The 20,867-nt window shown below is 45.4% G+C and overlaps 1 protein-coding gene across 1 annotated transcript in view; it reads right to left on the bottom strand.

Moving 5' to 3' along the window:
- The window catches only part of LOC138249086 (suppressor of tumorigenicity 14 protein homolog), a 605,612-nt gene that overhangs the window by 193,803 nt on the left and 390,942 nt on the right, over positions 1-20,867 (bottom strand). Inside the window, exon 9 of the mRNA XM_069203127.1 lies at positions 11,959-12,056. Within this exon, the coding sequence (XP_069059228.1) occupies positions 11,959-12,056 (98 nt within the window). The remainder of the gene's footprint in view (positions 1-11,958; positions 12,057-20,867) is intronic.

Genomic DNA, 20,867 nt, shown 5'->3' with positions numbered 1-20,867 from the left:
GTGTATTTCACCTTAGGTTTCTAGGTGACATCTATAATTCACTGTTACCCACCTATAATTGCTGCACTGTGCTGCATAGGGGAAGAAAGAAGTACAGAACAATATTCAATAACTCTCCCAGTAGGGTTGATAAGACGTCTGTTTCCTCCCCATTACGGCTGACGTGTGCAGAAGGATTTTCATAGTTTGAGGCATTTTTTGAAAGAGGCATTGCTGGAAAGGGGAGAATCTTTCCTTTCCAGCAATACCTGTGTCCAAATGATTACTGTTCATAGCTTGTTGACATACTGCGGATCACGAGTAGGGGTCGCCATTACAGCAGTGAGTGAATACTCCTAAACCCACAGGAAAGGAATATAAAGGCAGCTATTTTGTCTTCCAAGAAGCCTGACTGGGGACTTTTGACCATCACGCGAGAGAAACCGGTTCTTAGGGGGCTATTTTATTATGAATGTTGCACTGCAAATACCTGAATGCAAATCAGCAGATGACAAGCTACTCAAAACAAACATGGTACACCTCAAAGTGAATCCATCACTAAATCCAGAATTTTTATTTCAAACAAATGGCACATTATAATACTACACACTGCATCACCAATAGCTCATTATAAGAACGCTGTACGTTGCCATAGAGCTGACATAGAAGGAATTGCTGAGAAAAGTTAATAAAACGGGATATCATTGTTGGTGGCATAGGGAAGTGACAGCCTGCAGCAACCCACTATGCAGTTTTTCCATAACATTCTGGTGTTTGTAGACTAACATTTATACTAACTAACAAACTACAAGCACTGGAATTCAACGTAAATACATGAGAGCATGGGTTAACTGGACAGCTCATCGGTTTTTTAAAGGTTTCTAAATGTGGACACCCGAGTACTAGCTACACCAGACAGCATGTCACCCACCATTGAATGATTCTGCAACAGGTGTGCAGGAGAGTGCTGGCCTTGGCCTCCCTCGCTCAAATCATCCAATGGGAAGCAAAATGTGAGACAAACCAGAGGCTGTCCATGAGTGGAGGTGAAATGGAGGCCTTTTGTGATTTGCCAAAGTATTGGAAAAGCAATTTGTGTTTTCTGAGGTATCAGGTTCACTGATCGCATAAAATGGTACACGTCACTGAAATTTAGCGGTGTTGGAAATTGGAACCTTTAGGAGAAGGTTTAAAATGGCAACTCAAAAGTGTGCAGAATTTGAAAGCCTGCTTGCTTCACCTCATTCGTAAGTTTTTATAAAACATCTATAAGAGGTCTACCATCTATAAAACTAGTTACAATGTCGGTGCAGGAGAGGACTAGATTTTGTTTTCTTAAAAGCAATGGTTTCTTTAGCTTGAAACTTCTTGGTATGGTCAGGTATATAATGTGGTCTCCGGCTGGCCCATGTATGACCAAAGACGTTCATATGTCTGTGATGAGGCCAGTTTATGAGACTGTGCTTCAGTGTGCTACTCTAAGTTAGCAGACTGACAGCTGCTGTGGAAGTTGTACAGCTGTATCAGGATGCAATGCGATGTACAGGTAACTTTAATGTTAATTGCATGGCATGGTATGGTATTTTATGAGCTATATACTCCTCTATTGTACTTGCCAATATTCCTTTCTGTGACCAAAATTGTTCAAGTTTTAAACCACTGTTTTCCATGATGATGACGTCAATGAAAGTACACTGCACGAACTTTGGTCTGATGATGACACAACAGTAAAACTTATTGAACACGCCCTCCTCATTACTTACTTCTTTCACTTCTGTAACCCAAAATTCATGTAGCTCCTCACTCAAAAAAATGCATCTGTGCTGGTAGAAAATCTAATAGAAATTATCTGTAGCAGAGCCTCCCCTGCCCCTCAGAACAGTCATGCTTCCTCACTATGCCTGCTGACGCCTGCTATTTCGTGATTTAGTCATCCACCCCTCTACTTTGGAAACTCACCAGCTGCTTCTCTCTCCAGGGCCAGTATGATGCAAATAACTGTCACATTTGGGAGGTAATCAAGTAACTTTTTTGTTGCATGACATCTCACAGGAAGGATACACATAAGGGACAGATTTACTAAGGTTTTGTGCCACTTTTGTGGTGCAGCCCCGATGCAAAATCCTTTATGGATGAAGAAGCGCAGTGAAGTAAAGAATGAAAACATATTGATGTCAATAACACCTTTTTTTGCAATCAATAGTAAAGCATAGATCTGGAGTGCGCAAAATCTGCAATAGAGCGAGGAGTTAAATTGTCAAACCCTTTGGAATTGTAACAATGAAAAAAGAAGTACTACAGCACAAGCTACCTCCATTACAAAGGCCTCAGGTAAACCATGGGAGGAGTATGACCCCAGCACCTGTCAGTCTGAACTACAGAATTTAGGTGCAGCGATAAAGAAAGGAAAATTATTTCATTACACTTGTACATCATAAAGAAACATGCCCAACCAAAGAGCTCTTAACCATCATCAATAATTTGTCAACTCCTGACAGAACCTGATTTGTTCTCCTATCACTCAAAGCAAGGACATGTTTGACTCTCTGGCTGACTACGTGACCAAAAAAGCAACTTTCACTCTAGACACCAGTGCCTTACATAATTCTTAACAGGTCTTTTCACACGAGTGTGGCCGACAACATCATCAGCTTGCGCCCCCTAGTCATTTCTACACTGCATCATTTTTAAATGTTGACTAAACTCATCAGAGCAAATGATACACTGCTCTGCACTGCGTGAATATTAGCAAATTGGGGCCAGATGTACAAAAGGAATTAGTGGTCACAAATGGCGAATAGGGCCGTTTGCAGCCGCTAAATAGCGTTTTGCCATCTACAAACCCTATTTTGTGAGTTGGTAAAACATTACGTGAGTCAGTATTAGGAAGGAACATGTCAAGGTCGTCCCTTCCTAATAGCGAGTCGCAGGGGCATGTATGAAAGTTTTGTGACTGGAATGCGGTTGCAAAATATTCACAGATTACCAACAACTTCAAGTTGGGGGTAAGCCATTGGAAAATGGGAATAGGTCCCTAAGGGACCCCTTCCACTTTGTGAATGCGGGTGCAAATATTTTTTAAGAGCAGGCTGTGGTCCCACAGACTCATGCCTACTCTTAAAAGAAGAAAACAAAAATGTAAATGATTGTTTTTGTAATGCATCCCATTTTCCTTAACACCCTCGGTGCCTTGGACGAGATCACCTCGTCCTGCACCCGGCCCACAGGGGGAGCGCTAGCACTCCTCCCGTGGGCCCCCCACCCACACCCCCCGGTCGGGGATGAAAGGGGAATCCCTTCCCCTTCCACCCCTGACCCCCCCTCGGCAATCTGAAGACGTCAGCGCGCTCACAGCGCGCCAACGTCATCAATTGTTGCCGAGGACACCCTGGAAGCCATTTGCTTCCAGCGCATCGAGGGAAAGGACCACAACGAGGTGAGTCCTTCCCTTTTTGGGGATTTTGGGGGGGAAACAGACACGGGGGGAAAGGAAAGGGTTTTTCCTTTCCTCCTGTGCCTGTTTTCAGTGGATTCCTGCTCCACGATTGCAGACGGGGCCCGCGATCGTGGAGCAGGAATCCCCACTAGGCACCAGGGATTTATTTGTAGCTTTATTATTGGGAGCGACCCCTTGGGCAAGGGTCACTCCCATTGGGGGCTATTTTTATCCTATTCCGGCCCCCCTGGGGGCAGTCCGAAAACCACTAGACAGCACGCAATTGATGACTCCTTGGGCAAGGGTCGCTCCCCTTGGGGGCATAAATAATCCTATTTCGACCCCCCCCTGGGGGCAGATCGGTCGTTTTTTGAGCCAATCTGCCCCCAGGGGGGTCCGAAAAGCACTAGACACCAGGGAATTTATTTTCGTTATGTTTTTGGGGAGCGACCCCTTGAGCAAGGGTTGCTCCCCTTGGGGGGGTAAATAATCCTATTTCAGCCCCCCCGGGGCAGATCGGCTGTTTTTCGGCCGATCTGCCCCCTGGGGGGGTCGAAAACCACTAGACCACCAGGGATTTCATTTTCCTTATGTTTTTGGGGAGCGACCCCTTGGGCAAGGGTCGCTCCCCTAGGGGGCCATAAAATAATCCTATTTCCCCCCCGGGGGCTGATCTGCCGTTTTTTCGGCCGATCTGCCCCCAGGTGGGGTCAAAAACGACTAGACCACCAGGGATTTTATTTTCCTTATGTTTTTGGGCAGCGACCCCTTAGGCAAGGGACGCTGCCCCGGGCGCAATACTTTTTGATATGTGTCACCCCCCCCAGGGCTAGATCGGCCATGTTTTTGGCCTATCTGTCCCCTGGGGGGGGGGTCGAAACCCACTAGGCGCCAGGGATTGTGTGGTGTGTGTGTGTTTTGTGTGTTTGGGGCACCCCTTCCGCAAGGGTGGCCCCCCCAAAGGGGGGAAATTTCGTATTGGCCATTTCTGTCCCCTTGGGGGCAGATGGGCCTATTTTCGTAGACCTATCTGCCCCCAAGGAGGGCAGAAACAACCAATACAGCAGGGATTTTTTTTTTGTTCCCCTTTTTTTGTTTTGTGCTGGGGTGCCCCTTTTACCCTCTTTACGCCCATCTTCCCCCAAGGGGGGCAGAATCCACTTAGACACCAGGGATCCTGTGTGTTTGTTTGTGTGTTTTGTGTGGGGGGGCGGCACTTTGGCAAGGGTCGCCCCACAAAGGGGGCAGGTTACTGATGGCCATTTCTGCCCACCTTGGAGGCAGATCGGCCTATTTTTTTTAGGCCTATCTGCCCCCAAGGGGGGCTGTCGTAGTTTTGACTCTTGCTCTGAGCAAGACTGCTGGTTTAAGGATGACAGTACTTTTGTTTGTAGACGACTACGCCTTTCCTATAACAAGTCGCAACTGTTGTTCCAACCTTACCGGCTCACTAGCAGCACCTCACCCGAAACACAATAGTAAAAGGTGATTTATGGCAGCCGTTACGCATGGACTTGAGAATAAGATATCTCAGGGAGTGTCATGGTTAAACGGAGATTACCCCTTTCTCACAGATATATCATGTCTCATACAAACACAGGCAATGACAAAGATGCAGTAGAGTTTCAATAGTTTTTATTTAACATAACTGCAATTTGCGATAAATTGCATGGGCTGCAATGATTAGGATAATGAATAATGCAAGAAACTGAATTGTGAAGACAAGAGTCATTATTACGAAGACCCCCACCATCTTGCAATACGTAGAAAAGATATATGAGATGTAATATGCCCTAATGCCATAATGTGTAAGGCCTAACCTCCTACCTAAAGGAGAGCTGGGTTTGTTAATCCTAATCTGCCAAGGCCATGCCCATGAGAGGAGCCCCCAACCCTCGTTACCTTGGAATGAGGTCTCTAGCTCAGACTCCGCAGGGACACGAAGAGTGGGTCAACGTCATGACGACTGCAGCATTGGTATCAGCGATGGTGGCGATGCCCTCTGGTCGGAATCCCTCTGATTATCTGTCTAAAGTGTGATGTATTTATACAGATCTACAAGGACCCCTGACGTAGGTGTGTTCCTAAACAATAGATAACAGACATGCTTGGGACGGCAATTAATATAAACAATACCTCCAAAGTATAGAGAGGGAAAATCCCTAAGTGTGAACACCTACTGTTTGTTTGTCTTTGGTGCTTGATCTTGACACCTTGGCGCGGTGACACTGATAATGTTACCCATAACAAGTGGCCTATCTATAAACAAGGCAGCCATCTTAGAAGAAATAAATAATTAAATGGGCTAAGACAGAGCAAGCTAAGTAGGTTAAAAGTCACTAGGTGACGGGGGCACAAGTCTGTGAGCCAGTGGCTAAGCTAACTCCTGTTATCCCATTAAAACAAACTAGGATTCTCTACAGGGCAGAAGGCACCAAGATGGCAGAGATTTTTTTTTTGGTTCCCTTTGTTTTTTTTGTGTTGGGGGCACCCCCATTCGTCCCCTTTGGCAAGGGTCACCCCCTCCCCCCCAAACAGGGTACAGAGCTGTTGGCCATTTCTGCCTCCCTTGGGGGCAGATCGGTCTATTTTTGTTTAGGCCCATCTGCCCCCTAGGGGTGCAGAAGCCACTTAGGCACCAGGGACAATTTCTAAGTTCTTGGTGGCGGGGTGTTTGTCAACTGGCGAAGTATTTGTATTTGTGATTATAACAGTTTATTTCTTCTTTTTGTTCTAGTTCAAAGCTTTTGCTTCCTTTGCTGTGGATCCTTGCGGTTTTGGCAGTAGTTGTCCTGCGGTTTGCATAGTTGCATGTTTTAGGTAAGTGAAAGCAATTTATTCCAAAGGAATATTGTTGACATGCATGAATGACATGTTTGTAGGTGGTGTACTAATTGCAGTATTGTGTGTGAAATTGTCATTAGATTTGAGCACAATTATATTTTTGTTGTCATATGTCTAATTTTCTTTTTTTTCTTCTTTTTAGTGGGATATCATTGGTGATTGCTGTGTCTGTGAAGAGTAGTTGCTGGTGAGTAGCTTTTTCAGGCAAGTGAGTGGTATAGTTTTTTAGTACATAACTCTTTGTGATAAAGCTACACTTTGTTTATTACTTATTTTAGTGCTAGTTGTTGTTGTAAATCCATTTGTTAGTGAGGATCATGGCTAGCCGCAGAGTGACTGCTCAGCAGATTGTTGGCATGCTCTTTGAGTAGTCTTCAGACCATGATTACGAGACTGACTCTGCATCTGAGGCAGAGGAGGAAGTGATAGATTCTGGCAGTGAGTTTTCTGTCCAAGAGGATTCTTCTGATGAGGAAGCCACTCTTAGTGCAGATGAAGGGCCTGTTTTAGAGGAGGACATTGATGTGCCAAGAGTGCAGCAGCCTGGGGCTGAAGGGTTTCTCATTACAAGACCTGACACCTGGATTGCCCCAAACATGGAGCAGCCGCAGTTACCTGCATTTACTGGTCTCCCAGGGTGTAGAGTCAATACGGAAAACTTTTTGCCTGTCCATTTCTTTAACTTGTTTATGGACGATGTATTTTTGGAAGAGATTGTGGAGCAGACTAATTTGTATGCAGAGCAATATTTGAGGGACAACGCTGCCAGACTTAGGCCTCAGTCTAGAGCTACTCAGTGGGTTCCCACATATCTGGAAGAGATGAAAAAGTTTTTAGGTTTGACTTTTTTGATGGAGTTGATTAGGAAGCCGTCACTGGCTTCTTATTGGTCTACTAGTCCCTTGATAGCAACAGCTATATTTCCTGCAACTATGGCACATAATTGCTAATTGCTTCTTCTTTGTATGCTGCATTTTGTAGACAATGCTTTAGCCTTGCCACGAGATCACCCTGATTGTGACTGTCTTTTTAAGATTATGCCTGTCCTTGATCATTTTGTAGATCGGTTTTCAGAGGTCTATGTTCCAGGCAAAGAGATAAGTGTGGACGAGTCTTTTCAAGGGGCGTTTAGTTTTTAAGCAGTACATTCCTAGTAAGAGGGCACGGTATGGGATTAAATTGTATCTGCTGGCAGAAAGCAGTACAGGATACGTGTATAATTTCCGGGTCTACACTGGTAGGGATTCCAGTATTGACCCTCCTGGTTGTCCGGCCACTTTTGGAGTTAGCAAAAAATTTGTGGGGACTTGGTAGATGACTGTTTAACAAAGGTCACCATTTGTTCAATTTCTACACTGGAGTGCAGTTGTTCAAGGAGTTGTTTAGAGTGGACACTGTTGCTTGTGGCACAATCCATTCTAACCAGAAAGGCTATCCAAGGGAGCTTGTCTGTAAAAAACGTGAGAGGGGACAGTGCAGTGCCTAGTGGAATAATGAGCTGCTAGCTCTGAAATTTTCAGACAGGAGGGATGTGTACATGCTATCTACCATCCATGATGAGAGTACTTCCCTTGTGACTGTTTGGGGTCAGGTTGCAGAAGTGCGCAAACCTATGTGCGTTTTGGACTACGATAGGCACATGGGTGGTGTTGATAGAGTATATCAGAGGTTGGAACCTTACACTGCTCTTCGTAAGTCTTACGTGTGGTATAAAAAGTTGGCCCTACATTTATTTATTTTATTTGGCAACATTTAATGCTTTTATTGTGTTCAAGGATTGTTCCCCTGAGTCAAGGATGAAATTTGTTAAATTTCAGGAGTCTGTGATAGAGAGCCTAGAGTAGCAGTGGTGGAGGATGTGGCTAGATTGAAAGATCGGCACTTTCCAGATCACATTCCTCCCATTCCCAAAAAAGACTTGCCCACAAAGAAATGTAGAGTATGTGCCCGAAGAGGTATCCGGAGGGAGAGCTGGATGTACTGCCCCGATTGCCCTTCAAAGCCTGGGCTGTGTGTTGCCGGCTGTTTTAGAAGTTACCACACCAAGAAATTTTGGGGGGAAATACAGTGAGCGTAAACTGCCTATTTTATATTTTCATATGTTCAGTTTCACGGTTGGCATTACTGTCATGTATTTAGTTAGAGTTTTTGTGTTTGTAGTTTTGTACTTATTTTATAATTAGTTAGGGGTTTCTTTGTTGTTTATAAAAAAAAAGTGATGGCGTGTGCGTGGGGTGGTGCTTGGCTGGCGCTGTGCATGGGGTGGCGCTTGGCTGGCAGTATGGGTGGGGTGGCGCTGGGCTGGCAGTATGGGTGGGGTGGCACTTGGCTGGCAGTGTGCGTGGGGTGGCGCTTGGGTGGTCGTGTGCTTGGGGGGGCGCTTGGCTGGCGGTGTGCGTGGGGTGGCGCTTGGCTGGTGGTATGGGTGAGGTGGTGCTTGGCTGGTGGTGTGCGTGGGGTGGCGCTTGGCTGGCAGTGTGCTTGGGGTGGCGCTTGGCTGGCGGTGTGCGTGGGGTGGCGCTTGGCTGGCGGTGTGTGTGGGGTGGCATTTGGCTGGCGGTATGGGTGGGGTGGCGCTTGGCTGGCGGTGTGCTTGGGGTGGCGCTTGGCTGGCGGTGTGCGTGGGGTGGCGCTTGGCTGGCGGTGTGCGTGGGGTGGCGCTTGGCTGGCGGTGTGATTGCTGTATCAGGCATGTGGGGATATGAAAGTGATGGGCCCTTGCGTGGCGCTGTCTGTCGATGCGAGTGTTGTAATGCGCTGGGCCCATGGTTGGCGACGTGAATGGTCTTGTGCATGTCATGTATGAAAGGTGTGTGAATGGACTGTAAATCGGTTGGTGCCTTGCCGTGGCTTTACAGCTCACAAGCTGTGAGTCATTAGTTCAGTTTTTTGGCCTTTCAGTTATTAACAGTGCATTTCACTTTTGTGAAATCTCTTGTTAATAAATTTTGATCTACTGAACCATCACTCACCCTCGTGCCAAATCCAACCAGTATGTGTGGTAAAAATTAAAAAACCTGCTTCACTGTAATCAGGCGTCGCAGCATACTTGTGACACCCTAGGTGTCTCAGGTGGGACCCCGATGATGAAGCATGCCACCAACTTGGTTGGTGGGTGAGGTGTCTTTTTCACATAACCTAAGTGCGTTTCTTTTCACAATTTTAGTGTTTGGCACATCACAGATGTATGTGAACACATTAAAATGATATATTACAGAACTACCTGTGTTTGGGGGGGAGGGGGCACCTATGTTTTTGTTCCTGGGTGCGGCCTTCATCTAGGGAAACCTACCAAACCCAGACATTTTTTAAAACTAGACACCCCAAGGAGTCCAGGGAGGTGTGGCTTGCATGGATCCCCCTACATTTTCTTACCCAGACTCCTCTGCAAACCTCAAAATTTGCTTAAAAAGCATATTTTCCTGACTTTTCTTTGTACAGTCATCGCTCCAGCACAAAATTCCTACTCCCCAGCATTCCTCTCAGTCTCCCAAGTAAAATGACACCTCACTTGTGTGGGTCCCCAAAGCAGAGTCAGCCTAAAGATGTATAAAAGAAGAATATCTGCTTATCAACTCGCTGTGCTATCCCCATAATCTCTACAAGTTTGTGGCCTTTTTCTGTTGCAGACACCTAGCCCACCCACACAAGTGAGGTATCATTTTTATCGGGAGACTTGGGGGAACGCTGGCTGGAAAGAAATTTGTGGCTCCTCTCAGATTCCAGAACTTTCTGTTACCGAAATGTGAGGAAAAAGTGTTTTTTTAGCCAAATTTTGAGGTTTGCAAAGGATTCTGGGTAACACAACCTGGTGAGAGCCACACAGGTCACCCCATCTTGGATTCCCCTAGGTCTCTAGTTTTAAAAAATGCACAGGTTTGGTAGATTTTCTGAGGTGCCGGCTGAGCTAGAGGCCAAAATCTACAGGTAGGCACTTTGCAAAAAACACCTCTGTTTTCTGTGGAAAAATGTGATGTGTCCACGTTGTGTTTTGGGGCATTTCCTGTCGCAGGGCCTACCCACACAAGTGGGGTACCATTTTTATCAGGAGATTTGGGGGAACATAGAATAGCAAAACAAGTGTTATTGTCCCTTGTCTTTCTCTACATGTTTTCCTTCCAAATATAAGAGAGTGTGTAAAAAAGACGTCTATTTGAGAAATACCCTGTAATTCACATTCTAGTATGCGCACCCCGGAATTCAGAGATGTGCAAATAACCACTGCTCCTCAACACCTTATCTTGTGCCCATTTGGGAAATACAAAGGTTTTCTTGATACCTATATTTCACTCTTTATATTTTAGCAAATTAATTGCTGCATAACTGGTATAGAATGAAAACCCACTGCAGGGTGCAGCTCATTTATTGGCTCTGGGTACCTAGGGTTCTTGATGAACCTACAAGCCCTATATATCTCCGCAACCAGAAGAGTCCAGCAAACGTAAGGGTATATTGCTATAAAGAATCTGACATAGCAGGAAAAAGTTACAGAGTAAAACGTAGAGAAAAATTGCTGTTTTTTTCACCTCAATTTCAATATTGTTTATTTCAGTTGTTATTTTCTGTGGGAAACCCTTGTAGGATCTACACTAATTACCCCTTGCTGAATTCAGATTTTTATCTATTTTTCAGAAATGTTTGGGTTTCTGCGATCCAGCATTGGTTTCACACCCATTTCTGTCACTGACTGGAAGGAGGCTTAAAGCACAAAAAATCATAAAAATGGGGTATGTCCCAGTAAAATGCCAACATTGTGTTGAAAAATTGGGTTTTCTGATTCAAGTCTGCATGTTCCTGAAAGCTAGAAAGCTGGTGATTTTAGCACCGCAAACCTTTTGTTGATGGCATTTTCAGAGAAAAAACCACAAGCCTTCTTCTGCAGCGCTTTTTCCCATTTTTTTCAAAAAAACGAAATGTTCACTGTATTTTGGCTAATTGCTTGACCTCCTTCAGGGGAACCCACAAAGTCTGGGTACCTCTAGAATCCCTAGGATGTTGGAAAAAAGGACACAAATTTGGCGTGGGTAGCTTATGTGGACAAAAAGTTATGAGGGCCTAAGTGCGAACTGCCCCAAATAGCCGAAAAAAGGCTTGGCACCTGAGGGGGAAAAGGCCTGGCAGCGAAGGGGTTAAAGGAAAGTGGACTGCATTACAAAAATATAAAATTGCTTTATTGAAAAAGGAATCACAGACATGGTTGTCTGCTGACCCCAGCAGGCCACCATCCCTATGATGGTAGCTACTCACAATGGATTGCAAATTGCGACTTGCCTCATGAATATTGAGGATAGAGTTACATTTGTGACCCACTGCAAATTGCTAAATGTGTCTGAGACAAATTGGTACACCATAGTTTGCAATTTCCTAATTATGAATCACAAAGGTTTGCAATTCGGAAATCGCAAACCAGAATTTTTGCACATCTGGCCCTTGGTGTCCAAGTGTTTCCATTTGCATTTGCAATGTAATGTGTGCATGGGCTCATCTCTTACACATAGTTACTACTAAAACTTGGACTTTTATGCATATACTGTGTTTCTAAAGTTACACTATCATTCTTTACAAAACAAGATGCTAGTATATTTAACAGCTGACATTAGAAAATAACTTAGAAAGCTCTTGTTCAAACACTTGGTCACGCCTAATGCCACCCCAATGCCTTATACAGAGAAAATGACAATTTGTAAGGAATGACTTACTTTGATAATCCAGTTACACTCAATATTTGGTGGATAGTAACTTGGATAGTAAGGCGAGCTCAGTGAACCATTCCAAGATGTAAGACGTCCTCCGCACGCTGTAAATGTATAAACATGTACAATTATTTAAGTAGCAGTGAAAGATTCTGTGCATTTGCATAGGTTATATCTCTGACCAGATGCAGTTTTGAAAGACTTGGCACATATATAGTTAATTATATGGCTATTGTTTAGGTGTTTGGTAATGAACCTGGGACAACTTTACATAAAATTCATGCAAGGCAGTGGTGCAACTCAAGTTGTGTGAAAGAGAGATAGCATGGAAGCAATCATCTACTAAGATATGGCACTGTTTTTTAAGACCCCTGTGCTCATGCACTTCAGGCTGCCTTGCCCCAAGGCACACACCTGTGTACTATGTTGCAAGGTTGTATGTGTGATGTGAAAAAGACATTTTGTACTGGAAGGGGGTCCACCTAGTACAAAATACTATTCTTGGTCCCAGTGTAACACTTTTATAGCTTTGTATGTGTACTGTGCAGCACAATTATAAAAGTTTTGAGAAAATAAACCTTTTATCAAATGTTACGCCTGCCTCAAAGAGGCATAACATTTTGGCATAAATTCCTGGCTACCAATTTTAGTAGATAGGAATTTGCATCAAAACCCATGGGTGGGTCCATGGGAATGCCCTTTTAAGCACAGAAGCTCAAAGTAGCGTATGAGTTCTTTAGGCAACTTTCCAGTGCAAATTTGGATTTGTGTTGGAAAGTAGATCCCAACACAACACTTTGCTCCACGTCTGTGTCATTTTTATGACCCAAGTCAAGTGCAAAGTGTGAGGAAATGTCCCCATGAGTCTTGATGGATTGTCTAAAAGCAAGATGTTATTGTGGAAAACGATCTCTACAAAATGTTGAGAAGCTGTGTTGCCCTTGTTTATTTTTCTGGACAGGCCTGCTCCTTTTCTCCTATCATTACCTTAACAGTTATTCAAAGTAATGCACTTTGTGTTTTTTTCTATGCCATGGGGACACTAAAAGTGTACCCCTAATTTGAATGACAGTGATTATCACATTCTCAACATGAGATATGAGAGGACTGGCAGCAGTGTCTGGGTTATTCTAGTACAAGAGCACTGGTGTTTTACCAGTACCCCTATGAGGTGAATGCCGAGATGGTCTCCCTCTAAAGGTCCTTCCAGTTCTCATACCTGGGGTCTTTTGTATTCACCATATCTCGGACATGGATGTGAGATGTATATTTCGTGTAGGTTGGATATGCCCTTCAAAGGTGAATGGTAATGTCTATTTAGTCCCTATTGTGTATGATTGTGTGCTACGCAAATAATGGTTGTCTCTGTACTTGAGCTGATGATGTTTAGCTCAGACATCCCAGATTACACTTTTCCTGTCCCCTATAGGTGAAACCTATGTACCTCCTAGGTGATGAAGGTTTCCAATCCTATTCCTGAGTCCAAATGTAGGCTGCCTGCTTGGGTAAGACTCACTCATCCCCAATGTCCTGTGTTGTGGCTATCTCCTGTTGCAACAGAAGCAGATGCAGACTTCAGTTTGAAGCTTCTACATGAAACAACTTGACTGGTCAGAACTGGTCTGACTGTGGACTCTACGCTTAGCTGTCCAGAAAATATGAACAGTAACAGGAACAAAAGCTACTCCAGATTTGTAGAAGTGTACAAACTTTTAAATATAGCAGACTTAACATCCGCCACCCTGATGGTCAGTAGTCTGTCCTATATAGAGTGGTCATGCATGAATGTCAAAATGACCCATCATCACAGCTGTTCCCTTCAAGATACAAAAGGTTTAGTGGCCGTCCACCAACCTTTTAACATTTTCTGTTTTTCAGAAACAAACTCTCAAAGTGAGAGTTTGTCATTGAAAAACAAGAAAACAATGACCTCTGAAATCTTAGGAGTTAGAGTAAGGGCTTTACTCTAATGACCCCTACTCTATTGAGCCATCAGGGGTAGCTTTCCTTTGCCCGAGTTAACAGGGGATCTGTCAGTGGAAAGCTGATTGTCCACCCATGTCTAAATAAGGCCGCAGACCATAAGTTTACATGTCAGAGTATTTTGTTTAATTTGTGTTGGAGTACCAGGTCTGCCAAAAGTTGAATCAACCCCTAAGTCTGAAAAAGCCTGCAGTTAACTTGCTACATTGATTTGTGGAGAGAAGGACTTAGCTACCTGCTGAGAAGCTGTAGTGCACCTGTCTGATGGGGTGACTTGTTCCTCTGGAAGACTTGCAAAATGACCAGCTAAATGATTTATCTTCATGAACGCAGCAGGAGTGCAACAGAGTCTGCCCAGGAGCCACAAGGTTGCTGGGGCCCAGCTGTCCAGGAAGAAGCAAAATTATCATGTGGATTGAGAAGCTGCTCTATTGCCTTCACACCTGTAGAAGGCTGAGGCTGCACTGTTTCTAACCTATGCCATAAATGCAGAGTGCTTCTATCACCCTTCTTTCAACTTTAGAGGGCCAAGAAGGCTGTATACCTCCCACCCTCAGCATGATGTCTAGTCCACTGGCTGGAGGAAATCAGTCTGCTTGTTGTTTAGGCTGGGGGCCTTCTGGGATCCACATTTTTGTGGTGATGCTTTTTCTTTTGGCAAAGGACATTTTAGGGGTCGAACTTGTTATTTCAACCTGATGTTATCAGAATGGTGCACAAGGACCAGATCTAGGTTAGCATACCACAATTTTATCCCTTGACCTCCTGTTGCAAACGTTCAGCTCCTGCTAAAAACTAGAGACCCTTATGCTTCTAAACTTCCCTTAGTTAACTCAAAAAAAGCCTTATGGAGTAATATTAGCACAGGGCCAAAGATAATAGAGAGGTAGCAACTACCGCTCATGAGTTATAATAACATTTTGGATTCATATCTTGACCAAAGAAGAGGCTATCACCTTCTATGTTTTACAAATGTGTTCATTTATGAGGTCTAACTGTTCTAATCAACTAACCTGCTAACAAAGTCAACTTCTGTGCATGCTTCTATGTGAGACATTTTAATTTACTCTGTCATACTGAATCAAAGCTTGAGGTGCCTCTTATGCACCCTTCACCAAACAACTGACTAACTATTAACATCATGCCACACAAACATATTTGAAAAATGTGAGAGTGCAGTTATCCATGTGCAATACCTGTCACAATCGCACAGAATCCAAATCGTCGGAAAGCACTTTTCTGCTTCCCACTGTAACATTGGCCCAGTTATTATTACTACTATTGTTGGTATTATTATTATTATTTTATTTACTACGCACTCATTCATCATTCGCTGAGGCATCTTAGTGCTCAAACAAACCTGATGAGTAACCAGTGCAATGAATAACATCAAGCATGAAACATCATGAACCAAAAATAAAACAAATCACCACAAAATCATAACATACATCAATCTAAAATCTACTCCTTCCAAAGAAGAGGTTTGAATAGAAACATTTCCTGTGCAAGTAAGAATTCATAGAAATATAGGCTGGATCTTTTTTTTCAATCAGCAGTTATTTGGATTGCTCAGATATTCCAAAGAAGACTGTTTCAAATCCTTGCACCAACCACCTGAAAAGATCTGAGCTCTATGGATGTTGGGTGCTCTGGTACATAAAGCTGTACTGGAATACAACGTTCTAGGTCAGGTACTTACTTAATGGGTATGCTGAGTAGTTGTCAAGTACCCAAGTGTTCCCTTCTTACCTTATATGGAGATGTCCTTGATGTTAAGGATTATTAGGAGACCCCTATTTTAGTCTTTAGGTTGTTCAAGCCTGGGCCTTTAAAAGGATCACTCCACTGTAGTATTTTCTCTCTGAATCCTATTCTTCAAAATGGTGTATGTAGTCAACATTCCTGTTAACTTTAGACAGGAAGCCACAACCTATTTAACACAACAGGGACTCCCTAACATGGGAGGGGAAGTTACCTTCTTAGTGGAAGTCCATGAAGCTTATAAATGCAAAATGTTTTATTCATGGGTTGTTAGACTTGGCATCCTTGGTGTGGTCTCCCCTAGCTTTTTGCATCTGTTCCCCAGGTTGTTGATGCGCACTGGACTCTGTTTTTGTTACTCTGGGCACTTTACACAGACACTGCAGTGGCAGGTCTGAGCCATGTTTACATGACTACTAATGTGTATGTCACAACCAGTGCTGCAGGCCCACTAGTAGCATCTGATTTACAGGCCCTGGGCACCTCTAGTGCACTGTCCTACACAATGCAGTCTCCAACACCCTGGTGTGTGTCTGGGGCCTGGCCTGGGCAAGGCAGGCTCTCACAAACAAGAGAGACTTTCTTTTGAAGTAGGGCTACTTCAAAGGCAGAAAGGGGTATAAGAAGAGCACCCAAACCCCTGAAAATTAGATCACTTCTGGAATCAAGAGGAACCTCTGCCAAGGAGAAGAGCTGAAGAGCTGAGGAGAAGTGCTGTCCTGCCTGTGACTGTGCTTTGTGGAGCTATCCAGCAGTTGCTGCTTCTGCCTGTGAAAGGGGACAAAGACTGGACTTTGTTGTGCATTCCTGCTTGTGAAGAATCTCCAAGGGCTTGAACTGAGCTTGCCTCCTGTTGTTGAAGCCTCAGGCAATCAAAGACTTCCCCTGCCAGCACCTGGACTCTCTGCTGAGACTCCTGCCCTGCCAAGTGGCACCCTATCCAGTTCCTGGGCCCTTGAAAGGTGAAGGTGACAGACAAAGACTGAAAATCCATGCACAGACCACTGTGCAGGGACACTTTCGATGCACCTTCTGTGACGCGGCTGATAAAGGATGCGCCTCTGGCTTTGTGGCTGAAATCAACGCACCACCTGCATCGCGGCTGGAAGATCAACACAATGCGTCTGGAGAAACGACTCGCAACACTCGCTAACGGAGGCTGATAATGACGCAAACCCCACGCAGTGCGATTTTGTGATACTGTGCAACCAGATTTTCAATGCAACATCACTGGGCGTGGAAAAAGAAAACAAAGCCTGCCCGGACCAGAGGTGTTTGTCCAGATCAACGCATTGCTCTCTTGCGGGAGAGGAAAAACAATGCATGCCGACCTGACTGGAGGAGGAACGACGCACGGCCTTGCTTGCGAATGAGAAATTGACGCATCGCTGGCATTTTCCGACTCACACTCGCCCATGTGGTGTTATAGTGACGCTACACAGGTACTTTTGTACGCTAACAACATTCTCACTGTTTTCTAAAGGATTTAATTCTCTTTTGCTTTTTGAATTCATAAGTTGGTTTGTGTATGTTGGATTTTTATCGTTTTGGTCTTGTTTTGTTTAGATCAATATTATCTATTTTTCTAAACTGTGTTGTGTCATTTTGTAGTGTTTTCACTGAGTTACTGTGTTTGTTGGTGCAAATACTTTACACCTTGCTTCTGAAGTTCAGCCTGGCTGCTCATGCCAAGCTACCAAGGGGATGAGCGTGGGTAATTCTTTTTTACACTGACTAGAGTGAGGGTCCTTGCTAGGACAGGGGTTAAACTGACTGCCAACCAAAGATCCCATATCTAACATTGGTGATCAGCGGTTGGGATTGGACTTGTATTTGTTTCTTGACATACAGAGATTAAAGTGTGCACTACTGTTTTCACTTCAGACCACTACGTGACTACATACTACTTGTCTTGTGATTTTTGCTTTTTCTCTTTTGGGACTCTTTTTGTTCTACTTTCATATTTTGCTAATCCCCTGACTGACTTTTTGAAACTCCATTGGGAACTTGTTTTTCTGCCTTTGGAACCTTGCACTTTTAACTCTTCATCATGCATCAGCTGTAGCTGCTTTTGATTTAGAAAAACTGGAGAGCTATATAGTTGCCCAGTTAAAGCAGTTCTGTAAAAACCTTGCTTGTCCCATTAAAGGCTCTACCAGGAAGGAGGATCTGCAGAAGGCACCCAGGGCCTGGTTAACAGCCAAGGAAGCTGAGGGGCACACAGAGGAGAAGGAGGATGAGGAGGAGGTGCACTCCATTCACAATGGTATGGTGGGTGGGCCTGTTCTGTCCAGGGAGAGGGTCTCCAGGGCAGATAGCAGTGTGTCATCCAAGGGTCTGACTCCTGAAGAGGTATGGGACAGACAGGCAAAGAGGGCTCACCAGCTGGAGTTGGAAAAGTTTAGGATGCAAAGGGAGATGGAAGAAAGAAGGATGCCATTGAGGAGAGGATGATACTGCTGGCTCTTGAACTCAGCTTGAGGGAGCTGGATCAGAGGAGCCAGTCCAGTAGGGATGGTGGCACCAATATAACAGTGCAGCCTGAGAAGAGGATGAACATTCCTAAGGACCTTGTGAAGGATTACAAGAGGGAGGATGACTTACTGTTGTGGTTTAGGAGATATGAGTCTGCTCTCCATATGAATCTGGTCCCTGAAGCTCATTGGAGGGGGGTAGGTATGTGGAAGCACTTTGAGGTAGAGGGAATAGATACTCTAACATCCTTAGGGAATCCCAAGGGGCTCACCTACCCTATCATGAAGGATGCCCTGATCACAAGGTATGGTCTCACCCCTGATCACTATAAGGACAAGTTTAGGTCCTTTAAGAAGAAGGCATCCCAAACATGGTTGGAATGTTTGATTCTTTTTGCAGGTCACTGGATGGTTGGGTGAAGGGTAGTAAGGTGACAACGTATGAGGAGCTTTACAATTTGATTGCTTGAGCGCACTTGTACAGTTTATGTTTTCCAGAGCTGCGCTAACACCTAATTGACAGCAAGCTGACTGACCCCAGAAAGCTTGCAAGGGAAGCAGACAGCTGGGAGAGCACCAGGGTCCAGAAGAGGTATGGGGGAGACCACACCAAGGGTGGGCAGGATCCCTCTCAGTAGAAAAGCGGGGGTAAGGATAAACGGGGGAGTTCTCTAAAGGGCCCCAACCTATTTCCCAGGGTAAGGATTCCGAGCCCCATAGTGAAAATAAGTCATGGTTCTCCAAAGGGAAACCTGTGAAGGGGGGTCCCCAGCGTAGGTGGTATGCATGTGACCAGGTGGGTCAAGTGAGGGGGGACCCCAAATGCCCCAAGAGTACATCGGCACCCACTGGTGCACAGTCCCAGGGTTTGGCTGGTGAAGCGCTTGGGGAGGAGTTGGTTCCAGGTGGGTGGGAACCAGCTGAGATCACCCTCGTCTCACTAAGGGACAGCAAGATGGTCCAGAGAACCCTAGTACCTGAGAATACTAAAAAGTACAGGCAGTGGGTGACTATCAATGGATAGAGGGTGGAGGCTCTGAGAGACACAGGAGCCAGTATGACTACAGTGAGGAGTCACCTGGTGTCTGAAGAGCAGATAGATCCACGGTACTTCACCAAGTAGTTGCAGTGGACAACTCAGAGTGCCTGTGAAGAGTGGTGCAGGTTCCCTTTGAATGGCAGGGGTCTCAGGTTCTCTGAAGGTAGCTGTGAGTCCAACCATGCCTGTGGATTGTTTGCTTGGCAATGATCTGGAGGATTCCCCTTGGAAGGAGGTGGAACAAAGATCACACTTAGAGATGTTGGGTCTGCCTGGGTGGGTATGCATATCCACCAGGTCAATGGAAGGCCTGTCAGGGTAGTAAGGAGCTCCTGGAGCCTGAAACAGTGGCCCAGGGGACCGCCAAAAATAGGAAGGGCAGGAGGCGCGGGAAACCGGCCCCAGAAGTTTCCATGGTCCGGGAGGAGGCAGAGTCTGAAGGTTACGCACCGGAGCCTACAGGGGAACAGTTGGTTGAACTGGGGGAGGTTACTGAGCTGTCATGGTGGTAGCAGGAAGGGGGGCCCACCAGGCAGGCATTCTGTGAGGCACAGAAGACATGCCCTACTCTAGTAGGTTTGCGGCAGCAGGCTGCAGACCAGGCAGCTGGCAAGGAGCCAGGATCTCACCTGATTTATTGGGAGGACGGCCTCCTGAATAGTGAGCCTAATGTTCCTGAGCCTGGGTCATCCCATGTGCTGGTGGTACCCCAGCGCCTCAGGGCCTTCCTACTGGGGTTGGCTCATGATGTGCCTTTAGCAGGACATTTGGGGCAGGACAAGACCTTTGAACGGCTTTTCACCCACTTCCACTGGCCCCTAATGCACAGGCACTCAGATGCTCATTGTAGGTCTTGCCAGCCTTGTCAGGCAAGTGGTAAGAGTGGGGGGAAATGTAAGGCTCCCATCCAACCTTTTCCTGTAGTTAGTACCCCCTTTGAAAGGGTCGGTATTGACATTGTGGGGCCTCTGGATCCCAAGACAGCCAAGGGCAACAGGTTCATCCTGGTCTTCCTGGACCATGCCAACCGGTACCCAGAAGCCATTCCTCTGAGGTCAATCACTTCCCCTGTGGTGGGTTGTGCATTGATGGGGGTTTTTACCCGCATGGGGTTCCCCAAGGAAGTGGTATCTGATAGGGGTACCAACTTCATATCTACTTATATGAAGTCTCTGTGGCAGGAGTGTGGGGTAACATACAAGTTCACCACTCCTTACCACCCCCAAAGCAATGGTCTGGTTGAGGCGTAAGTTGGACGGCCTCTTGCCATGCCTTCTGTTCGCCTACAGGGAGGTGCCTCAAAAAGGGCTTGAATTTATATGGCCACCCTGAAGGGAACCTTTGAGTCTGGTCCAGGAGGCTTTGGAGAAAGTCCATAGTAAACCCCCCCCAGGATATATTCAGTTACATGCTGGCTCTGAGAAACCAACTGCCCGCTTCAGGGGTCTTGCACAGGAGAACCTAGAAGCAAGCCAGGAAGACATGAAATGCTGGCATGACCAGAATGCTGCTCTGGTCGAGTCTCAGCCTGGACAAAATGTGTGAGTAATGGCACCTGTGGAGCCTAGGGCGCTCCAGGACAAGTGGACTGGCCCATTTGAGGTGGTGGAGCAAAAAGAGTGAAGTCACCTACCTGGTGGACTTGCAGACTCCCAGGA

This window comes from Pleurodeles waltl, chromosome 8, assembly GCF_031143425.1.
Source record: "Pleurodeles waltl isolate 20211129_DDA chromosome 8, aPleWal1.hap1.20221129, whole genome shotgun sequence".
Taxonomy (NCBI): domain Eukaryota; kingdom Metazoa; phylum Chordata; class Amphibia; order Caudata; family Salamandridae; genus Pleurodeles; species Pleurodeles waltl.
The sequence above is the reverse complement of the archived record's forward strand: the minus strand, read 5'-3'. Positions and strand labels throughout refer to the sequence as shown.